The 11,540-nt window shown below is 39.3% G+C and overlaps 1 protein-coding gene across 1 annotated transcript; it reads left to right on the top strand.

The window, feature by feature from the left end:
• Positions 1-5,008: 5,008 nt before the first annotated feature.
• TMEM200A (transmembrane protein 200A) lies at positions 5,009-6,886 on the top strand. Its single transcript, XM_009281531.2, has one exon. It carries the CDS (start codon positions 5,009-5,011, stop codon positions 6,482-6,484), a length of 1,476 nt encoding a protein of 491 aa, XP_009279806.1. The 3' UTR covers positions 6,485-6,886.
• Positions 6,887-11,540: the final 4,654 nt, after the last annotated feature.

Genomic DNA, 11,540 nt, shown 5'->3' with positions numbered 1-11,540 from the left:
GAGGGACCCCACGCTGGAGCAGGGGAAGAGTGTGAGGAGTCCTCCCCCTGAGGAGGAAGGAGCGGCAGAGACAACGTGTGATGAACTGACTGCAACCCCCATTCCCCGTCCCCCCTGCGCTGCTGGCGGGGAGGAGGTAGAGAATTCAAGAGTAAAGTTAAGCCCGGGAAGAAGGGAGGGGTGGGGGGAAGGTGTTTTAAGATTTGGGTTTATTTCTCATTATCCTACTCTGATTTAATTGACAATAAATTAAACTAATTTTCCCCAAGTCCACTGTTTTGCCCGGGACAGTAATTGGTGAGTGATCTCCCTGTCCTTATCTTGACCCACGAACCTTTTGTTATATTTTCTCTCCCCTGGCCAGCTGAGGAGGGGGAATGATAGAGCAGCTTGGTAGGCATCTGGTGTCCAGCCAGGGTCAACCCACCACAGTTACCCAGACCTTACCCTTAATCTTCGTTTCTCTGTCCTTGCCACATGGCTCTCTGCAGGCCCTACTGAGGCTACAGTCACCTGAGGTAACTACCAGTAGTATCTGCTGAGGGGTCCATCCTTTCTTCATGCTAAGGGGGCACATAGCAACCTGTTACTCCATTTGCTGCTGGGGATTTTTAAAGGCATCTCCTAGAAAGTGTGCCAGATGCAGAGGACTGGGCTTAGCCTACAGCCTGGATGAAAGGTGAAGTACCTCTTGCTAATGGCCATTGAAGAGGTTAGAACTGAAGCATCAAGAGCCTGAGTCATTCTCCTCTGTGCAAACAATGCGGAGAGAGAGCGAGAGTCCTGTTACTCCATTTGCTGCTGGGGATTTTTAAAGGCATCTCCTAGAAAGTGTGCCAGATGCAGAGGACTGGGCTTAGCCTACAGCCTGGATGAAAGGTGAAGTACCTCTTGCTAATGGCCATTGAAGAGGTTAGAACTGAAGCATCAAGAGCCTGAGTCATTCTCCTCTGTGCAAACAATGCGGAGAGAGAGCAAGAGCGAGAGCGAGCAGGAGCTGCTTTACAGGATCTCTACCAAGACAGGCTTTTCTTGGGTGATCTTTGAGTGGCTGACAGGGCTGGTGTCAGGGCCACTCTGTAACAACAGCACAATGCAAAGCAAAGCTAAATGTAGAGGTAAATCTGGGCCACTGCTTCTTTCAAAACTAAACCCCTAAGCTCTCCAGGCCTTTGGACCTGATGTTCTCACTGAAGATGAAACAAACAGAGCAGCTACGAGGTTAGAGATCACTCAACATCTGTTCTTCAAAAGGAGCTTGGCAGCTGTGGTGCTTTTGTATTAGCAAGATGGATGTGTTTTGTAAAATGAATTACAGGCCTGTCCTTTTCATTTTGTTCTGTATTCCACATCCATTTTACCATTATTCGATTGGTTTTAAAGCCAGCCTGTGTCATTCACAGTGCCACCAAAGAGATACTGTCTGAGCTTTTAGCATAATCTTTATTTACCTCTGAGTCAAAGTCTTCTAAGTCTTTGCTTGTTCAGAAGTTTGAATTCAGACTTCAGGGTAAAACTAAATGTACTCACTGTACTAAGTTAAATAGGAGAAGCCTCATTTGTCACTGGCACTCATTATGGCTGTTATGTGGTGAAACTAAACAGATTTGCAGAATAAATCATAGAATCATAGAATAGTTTGGGTTGGAAGGGACCTCTAAAGGTCATCTAGTCCAACCCCCCTGCCATGGGCAGGGACATCTTCAACTAGATCAGGTTGCTCAGAGCCCCATCCAACCTGACCTTGAATGTTTGCAGGGATGGGGCATCCACCACCTCTCTGGGCAACCCATGCCAGTGCTTCACCATCCTCAGCGTAAAAAATTTCTTCCTTATATCTAGTCTATATCTACCCCCCTTTAGTTTAAAGCCATTAAATGTCACTTTATTCTAAATGTAATATTTTCTAAAAAATGGTTTCCATCTTAATATGCAATTCATTGTAATTGGTTTCTGAAAAGCTGTCATCATGAAGTGAAATCATCTCATACCAATGTCTGTTAATACCACTGATTTTCTCAGATGTAGAAGAGATCAAAATTCAGCTGTTAATATTAAGTAGCTTATAAGCCTTACCAACACTGTGGCTTATTGCAAATTATTATTTACAAACCTGGTTGTGATTTTTTCCATGAAAGAAGATTTAATAATATTAATGTGAACTCAAGAAATAGGAAAGAGACTCTTGCTATATATAAAATATGTTTGTACCTTGTTGCAGCCAGACTTTCTCTCCCCTGTGCCCAAGTTCTGATGCAGGTAAAGTGAACAAAGGAACAATGTGTTCCCTGAAATGCTGGGAGGAAGCCAGCCATGTGGCTTGAGAGATCTCGCTTTCTCTCTCACTTTCACTCTAAAAGATCTCAATTTCTGTCTGTCCTTCAAGTTACTGGAGACCAATTAATAATGAAATTGAGTTTTCCTGCAATTTTTGCAAAAATTGCAAATGAGAACTTTCTATAGAAAGACACCCCGATATGTAATTTTTAAGAACGTTTTTATTGGCTCTACTTTTCAGAGTTAGAGAGGATCTCTTGCTAGATTTATGTTTAAAATATTTAGCAAGCAGATGTGAGCTTACTCATTCACCCTTTGGTGCAATCCCAGCAGCTGTGATAAGCACAGTACAGTACACAAAATAACAAATCCTGCCAACAGGCAGAGTGTGGATTTAGCACTAAGCTGCCATACCTGTGCAGTTCCTTGGCAGCCCTGAGGATGGGCAGAGTGAGTTGATGTATGCCTGAAAAATACCACATGAATATAGAAACTCCTTGTTCCCCCCAAAGGTCTGGGATCTGGAAAAAATTAATGGAACAAACTAGATTATAGCTAAATGATTATTCATTTCAGTAAAGATATGCCATAATTCTCTTAATTTATTTCATAGAGGAAAACTAATTACATTTAATCGAGTCATGGCAAAATACAACAGCTTTTATAATGGATAAGTCCTATTTATTTCTGTCTAGAGATTCAAAACATTGTTTTACAGAATAATGATCTTTTGTTTTGGCAGAAACCCTTAAATACATGGGCATATGAGAAAGTTTTGTTTTCATTTTTAAAGACTATCAATGTCAAATAACTTTCTTTGGGGGATTTTTAAATTGTTACATTAAAAAAAAAGGCTTTTCAAGAAATTAATTGGCATTGAACTATTGAAATTGCCCAGATACAAAAATGGAAATGAATTGCAAAGGGTGAGACTTTCTAGAGAGATTGGGAACATGAAACCTGACACTACAAGTGAAATTTCTGAGCTTTTTGGAATAATGTTAAGAATTTCTCTTTCAGAAATTCAGAAAATGCTGTATACTTAGCACCCTAAGCCTTTTTTCAGGTCTTTCCTTCATAAAGAAAAGGTTTCTCACAGAGAGAGAGGAAGCACTCTGTCCTTTAATAATGATGGTGCAGGGAGGGAGTTCACGTTGCTACTCTTTCTGTTGCCTGAATTGCTGCTGAACAGATAATAATGAACACTGGATACATTTTTTTCTGTAGTCCTTCCACTTGGCTACCTATCTCAAATTCCCTATTAATTTCATAATCAAGTTCATAATTGGTGGGTTGGACTGATTTCTGTTTGTAGATATGCTTATGTGACACCTGCTTGCAGTGTTGGAAATCTATGATAGTGTCCAAATATAGAGCCTGTCTATTTGTTCCTCATACCATGATAGATCTAACCTTTTTTTTTCATGGGTGCACTGCTAAGATTTTTTAAAAAACATAAATATTTTAAGAGATCTGATGAAAATTACAGCCTGTAAATTGCAAGCAGTCACGGGTTTGCTTTGCCTCTGCTTTTCAGCCTCTCGCGTTATTCACTCAGTCCAACTTTAACTTTGTTTGCTTTTTAAATCATCCCCAGCTTTGACATGGAGCCTTTTCTACTGCAACAGACTGTCAGCCTTTCTTTATCTCTGAGCCTAGTAAGGCCACCAAAGAGAACATACTTTTTTCGTACCTGGCTTATAGTATCTTAATTTTACTCTATAATATTATCTAGTGTTCATTCTAATATTCATTAATTAAGCTCAGAAACTATTTCTGAGTCTGATTATAAGATGCCTTGTAAAATAAAATACAATTATCCTGAACTGTGCTGTTTCATTTGTTACTCCTACTCATAAAAAACTATCAAACATGGCTTTCTCTTCTTAAACCCATGCTGGTTAATGTTTCTCATGTAATAGACAGCCAGGTATGAAAGTAAGTCTAAAATGAAAAAATTTCCTCATAAAATGATGAAGATTTGAATTGATGAACTTGAAATCTATGAAGATTTCTTATCTGGTAAACTAAACTGAGCTACTTGATTTGTAGTCCATGAGGAACCAAGAAGGGGAGAAAAAAGATCTAGATATGCATAAAAGAGGATCAGCTCTATTAGGAAAGGCAAAAATGATTCTGTAGTTGAGACTCAGGTGATCTGAATAGGCTTAATAACAGCTTCTTTAAATGATGGAATAAATATGTATTAATATATGCTGCAATCTATAAGGAAAAGGGGATATGTAGAAGGATCTGTATTCATAGTCACTGTGTGTCATAGAAGTTTTTAGAGGAACTACTAGCTAAAGTGCTAAAATGATCTAAAATGCATACAAGGTAATAATATATTATTGCCTTTGTTGCAGACCGGTCCAGAGATAAATAATCCATTAAGGTTTCTGAATATTTTTGTCTTTAATCCTGATATATCACCACTAAGAGCACTAGCTTTCTGCTACTGTCTGTATCACGGATGGAAGATTTATTACCTATATTTAAAGTGATAAAAGACTTTTGGAAATTTTTTTTAAGATGCCATGTGAATCTCAAAACTGCTATTATGTCGTAACTGGATTAAGATATAGTAGCTTTTTTAAAGTCATGAATATTTTGATTATCAAGAAATATCTACAGATTAACAAAGCGCTGTCTATATCTGCAGACACAACCTTTGCTTTCCTCAATATATCTGCTTTTTTTTCTCTTTCTTCCCAGGGCACAATATAGAACTATGATAGCAACCGGAGGAGTCATAACAGGACTGGCTGCCTTAAAAAGGCAAGACTCTGCCAGATCTCAGCAACATATAAATCTTGCCACAGCACCAGCTTCTGAGGAGAAGAAACCAGTTAGGCGCCGGCCCAGGGCAGATGTAGTAATTGTCAGGGGCAAAATCCGTCTCTATTCTCCATCGGGGTTCTTCCTTGTTTTGGGAGTGCTTATCGCATTCTTGGGAATTGCAATGGCCATCCTTGGATACTGGCCCCAAAAGGAACAGCTTTTAGGATCTGAAGATAATCTAACTGTAAATGAAACCCAGGTCCTGAGAAGCCAAGGAAGCATTTTACTTCGTTTCTTTGAACAACATGTGCACTCAGATAAGATGAAAATGCTGGGCCCTTTTACTATGGGCATTGGAATCTTCATTTTTATTTGCGCAAATGCCATTCTGCATGAAAACCGTGACAAGGAAACAAAAATCATACACATGAGAGACATATACTCCACTGTAATAGACATCCACACCCTGAAGATCAAGGAACAAAAGCAGCTGAGTGGTGCCTTCGCTGGTTTGTTGGGGGAAGGAGAACTCGGGCACAGCAGGAGCTCGTGTGCATCACGGCTGGCTGCGAACACAGTTGCGCCTTTCTCTGGCTTCAAGAGTAATTTTAGAATGGATAGTTCTGCTGAAGAAGATGAGATTACCCTAAATGAAGATAGGACCACTGGTAGCCTCCTGCCACCTCTGCTGACTGAGCAATCTGGTTCAGTCTTTGGACTTTACCCTCACTCCAGCAAGGCTTCAGATGACAAAAACACTAGCTCTATAAAGTGTGAAACAAAATCCATTGTATCATCTTCCATTAGTGCTTTCACACTGCCAGTAATTAAACTGAATAACTGTGTTATTGATGAGCCCAGTATAGACAACATAACTGAGGACTCGGAAATCACTAGGAGTCGGTCTAGAAATCTGTCGATGGATTCTCTGGCCATTCCACTAACTGATACCAATGAATCCTACAGACCGGCCGCTACCATGCTGCCACGACACAACTCATTTGTGGACGCTCCATCTGATCAGTTCAAATCTTCTATGACACTCGGACCAAGCACAGGAAAGCTTTTATCCCCTGGCGCTGCCAGGAAACAGTTTGGGTCCAACACATCTTTGCACCTTCTGTCTTCACACTCGAAGTCCCTGGACTTGGACAGGGGTCCATCTACGCTCACTGTCCAAGCTGAACAAAGGAAACACCCCAGCTGGCCCAGACTGGATCGGAGCAACAGTAAAGGATATATGAAACTAGAAAACAAAGAGGACCCAATGGATAGGTTACTTGTGCCACAAGCAGCGGCCAAGAAAGATTTTACTAATAAGGAAAAGCTTCTTATGATATCAAGATCTCATAACAACTTGAGTTTTGAACATGATGAGTTTTTGAGTAACAACCTGAAGCGAGGAACTTCTGAAACAAGATTTTAATATTTAAATTGCAATTTAGAAGATGTCATATGGTATTTTTTAAAAAAACATTTTGACAAGTGTTTCCTTTTCAGTGAGACTAGTGCAAGCCTGTTTTTAACCTAATGCTTAATAGCCCATTAAAATTGGCTTGCGTGAACAGAGATCTTCATGTTTGTAATGCCAAGAGTTTTTTGTCTTAGTAACATACAGCTGCAATACTGTACATTATCATTGCTCAGAGAGTTTTGGTACAACTGATTCCAATTTTTCCCCAGTCATTATTTCTTTTGTTCTATATAAGCATGTTACTTTTTATCAATTTGACTCCAGAAGCCTGCATTAGAAAAAAAGCTCCATTTACCTGTAAGTTCTGTTTATTTAATGACTGCAAGAGTCTAAAAACAGTGCTTGCGGTCTAGAATGGGAAGTGAGCAGGAGCACAAACTGGAATTGTCAAATCCAGGCCTTTATCCTAGGTGTTGTCTTTCACATACGGTACATCTGGGTGACTGCAGTCTTGCCATTGTCATTGTGGGAAACTTGTTTACATATTGGGGTGGGTGGCTAGAAAAGAGTGGGTATAATTAAAACCATTTTTGTGAATTCATTGTAATTGGTCGAGTTGAATACCAGTGTTGTGAATTACTAACTATGCTTTGTACAATGATCTTTCTACATCCATTGTAATTTAATCCTGTAATTCTGGGAAAACGTATATAAAGTAAGAAATCTGAAAATTCTTCTGGGATTAGTTCTCTAAACCACTTTGGCCGCAGTTTTAAAATGAAAATATACAGATTCAATTAAAATCATAGGAACATGATGAATGCCAACAGGATTTTAGAAACATGGTGTATAATAAGATGATATTGTGACATGCTTCTGAGGAGAATAATGGAAAATGAATATATTGCCTCTCATTACAATAGCAAGAAGCTAAATAACTAGATCTCTATGTTCAGAATACTGATACAAAGCATACAATTCAATATGTGTACTAACATGGTATGAAAGCCCCTTGCCTAAATCTTGATTTATATATTTCACATAATTATTGGTGTGATGGTTCACTGGAGGCTTAGCTGTGGCAATTTGCATTACAAGATTTTGCAAAAGGAAGTGACATTTAAAACAATGTTTTTCTCGGCAAAGCAAGCTTCACAGTTGACAGTTGTAGGCTATTGCTAAAGAAAATGAGAATTTGAATGTGCATACCAGAAGGTTTTCATGTATTTCATTAAGGTATTTAGGCCGTGATCCTGCCGTAACAGCCATGCTAGAGAATGTTACTTCAAGCTGCAAGGCTCACCTAACAGGATGTTGGTCTTAATTGGTCGGTTTTGATATATTCACTTAACCTAAATACTCAGGAATTATTTTTAATGGCTTTTCCCAAAAAGAATCAAACCTGTTAAAATGTTGTTGTTGTTCTTCAATTACTTTGATTATGAAAGATCAAAGATAAAAATGCCCTCTCTTTTTTTTTAATATTCAGCTCCATATTTCAATTGTGCGACATTTATGTATCAGGAGCATTACTTGCTCAGTGAACTGAGGCATAGTGTTATCTGTTAGAACCTCAAGCCTATATATTGTAACAGAGTTGGCTAAATATTTTGCTATGAAGCTTTTAATAACTTTCTGGTTTGTGTTCTTAAGACATTTGCTATTTTTTGAAATAAAATATCTATCTACATATATCCGTTGTAAGACCTGTTTTTCCTCTATGATCTCAAATCTTCCATATCAAAGTATAATTAGATATCATAACATTGTGTATAACATTGTACTTAATATATTAGCCTGCCACTAGATATTTGGCTATGACTAATTGATTTCAATGACATCCCTACACATGTAAAGGCTGAATATTTTCTTTTTCCATGTAATGTGAAGTGTATTCAAAGTGGTTTTGATACAAGGAAGTTTTGTATAAAAAGAACATCCTGTTCTTTTTAGTTTGGCAGTAAGTATTCTTATAAAAATGGAAAACACTATTAAAGACATGAGTGATGTAAGCTTTTATTTCCTTAATAGCTACATTAAATCATAGCTTAAAAGACTCTTTTTTGGGTACCATCATATGTGGGAATAATGGTCCTTTTGTAAGTATAGCAGGGCATGAGCTTTTAATTTTGACATAGATACCTGGTACTGAAAAATGTACTCACTTTGGAAAAATTTACTCACTTGGGAGACCGAGGTAAAGCTACTGACTTAAAGCAAGAAATCAACATAGCACCATACAAAGAAACTCCGTGGTTGACAGACTAACTACAAAAATATTCCCAAATTACCCCAAAATTGAATTATTTCATTCAGATAATCACAGGATGGTTGAGGTGGGAAGGGACCTCTGGAGGTCATCTTGTCCAACCTCCCTGCTCAAGCAGGGCCACCTAGAGCTGGTTGCCCAGGACCATGTCCAGACGGTTTCTGAATAACCCCAAGGATGGAGACCCCACAACCTCCCTGGGCGACCTGTGCCAGTGCTTGGTCACCCTCACAGTAAAAGAGTGTCATCTGATGTTCAGAGGGACCCTCCTGTGTTTCAGTTTGTGCCCGTTGCCTCTTGTCCTATCACTGGGCACTAGGCTCTTTTCAGAGCCTGGCTCCTACTTTTTTGCACCCTCCTTTAGGTATTTATACACATTGATAAGATCCCCCTGAGCCTTCTCTAGGCTAAACAGTCCCAGCTCTCTCAGCCATTCCTCATCGGAGAGATGCTCCAGTCCCTTCATCATCTTCACAGGACTGGCTCCAGTACGTCCATGTCTCCCTTGTACTGAGGAGCCCAGAACTGGACCCAGCACTCCAGGTATGGCTTCACCAGTGCCATGTAGAGGGGAAGGATCACCTCCCTTGAGGGTAATGTAGGACCTTGTATCCTTCCATATTCCTTTGGTAGTTTCAACTCAAGCTCAAGTCAGGAAAACTTGTAGATGTTCAAAAGGCCTGAACACTAATCTTCATATATAGAAGTCAGAAACTGAACCCTTTGCAATACATGGGGACAGTTAGGAACCTTACAGTGGCCAAAATGGGAGCCATGTACAGCTGGCAAGTAAGGAACTGATGAAGACCAGAGCATGTCTCAAACTTAAATTGTATCTTTAAGGCATAAGTATCATATTCAATCTGTTGCTGATCCAGTTCACAGACTTTTTTTTTTAATTTTTAAATTCCATCTCCATTATCGATGCTCTGTGCAGCCCCACAATGAGTTGCTCTGGTACAACTGCAGGGTGAAAAAGAAGACAAAGGAAGTTTTGAATTAGTTTTGTCATCAGAGAAAATAATTGTATAGCTACACCACAAGCCTTTTCATGGAATAAGAAGCTAAACCTTACATCTAGCCAGAGGAAATGTTATAGTACTGCATCCTTTATATGTAATAACTCCAAAAAGAAGTAATTTAGATTGTGCAAGCAATGAGTTTGCTCCTTCCTCTGCCTAAGGCTATTAAAAAACACCACATTTTTTGCCTCTCAGGTAAGCATCTTAATCACTACCTATGGATTAGACTGATGTTAGGTCTGTCCCTCCCTCCTGGGCAAAGCTGTTTCACTCTGCTCGTTTATTGGGCAAGTTTGATCAGAAAATAAAAGGGCATCACTCTGCAGTGATAGAGCAGAAACACTGGGTTACATTGTCTCTTCCAGGATTGCTTCTGTATTTTACATGAAATGATCACTGGATAAAATCTTTGAAACAGGGACTGGATTCTTGCCCGGTTGATACTTTAACTACTCCCCTGGGGAGCCCAGCTTACTCTCCCTGTGAGCCAATGAGCCGAACCCTTCCACGCAGAGCAGCGCGGAGTTCGGCAGGAGGGACTGGCAAATGCTCCAGCTGCTCAATTGCCTATGGCTTAATGGATGGGAAGGTGTTGGCACGGGTTTTCTCAGCAGCAGCGAAAGGACTTTGGCATGGTGTTACCCATCCTGATGGCTGCTCTAATGCTTGGGCTGCGTGAAGGATGGAAAGGCGAGCTGGCACTGCCAGTCTGGTTTTGAAGGAAAGTGAGATTTAATGTTATAATGGCAGAATTTTTGAGGCTGCCAGTTTTGGAGGTAGGCATCTACATCTGTCCCACCTCATATATTAGACAGCGAAATAATTTTTTTTGCAACCATATCAGAGTGCCTTTCTCAGACCTAGAGCTGATTTTACTTATCCTTAAAATACAGCATTACTAGTCCTTTAGTTTCTGCTGAGTGAAATTTGGGAAATAGTTGTAAGCTACAGCAACAGTTTTCTCTCTGAAAAGCTTTTCAGGCAGCTTGTAGAATTCCTGGATTGCTTTAGTCTTACGCTCTTAAGTTCTTTCTATGAGTCTTTTCCTGACCCTTTCCAGGAGCTTCTGCCTTCATCTTCCCAGCCCTACCTTCTTTTTTGTTAATTTTCCTACCAAATGTGGCATTATGATGAATCTTTTAACAAGACTGTGTGCATGTATACATGAGAATGCAAATGGAATAAATGGTCTATTATAATGTAGGAGTGCTTCAATGAGTATGATTTAGCTACTCAAGGGCAAGTTCATGCCCTTTGTTTAAACCTTTTAAATTAAACTCAGGAGCAAATTAATTGCAGTTATCACAGTTACCACATGTTTAACTTTCAGGTGACATTTATTAACTCTTTCATCAATATTCTATGTACGGCAATGTTGAGTGGTTTCGTATTTTAGGACTCACTGTTTCAAATTAACCTCACTGGAGTATTTTATGCATTCAGCAAAGCCCAGTTTTTAACAGTATTACTTGTCTGAATGGCAGTTGGCAGAATTGCAATCCGGAGTCTCATAAAGAATGGAAATCTGATGGTTACAATACTTTCATTTTAGAATAGTTTGTTGAAACTGAAATGTAAGAACCCACTGTATTAAACAAAAAGCAGTATGTCTAATCTGTTGTCTTGGTTCTAATTCAGGTGGATAATGCTTTAGAGGAGAGTAATTTACAATCACTGTGAATTGTCCGTAGGAAGAATTATAAAACCATTGTTGTCCCTTATCAGTTTTTATTCCAGCTAGTGTAATTATTCAGGATGGCATTCACAGAAACATATA

This window comes from Aptenodytes forsteri, unplaced genomic scaffold (assembly GCF_000699145.1).
Source record: "Aptenodytes forsteri isolate BGI_AS27 unplaced genomic scaffold, ASM69914v1 Scaffold82, whole genome shotgun sequence".
Lineage (NCBI taxonomy): Eukaryota > Metazoa > Chordata > Aves > Sphenisciformes > Spheniscidae > Aptenodytes > Aptenodytes forsteri.
This window is presented reverse-complemented; position numbering and strand designations above follow the sequence as displayed.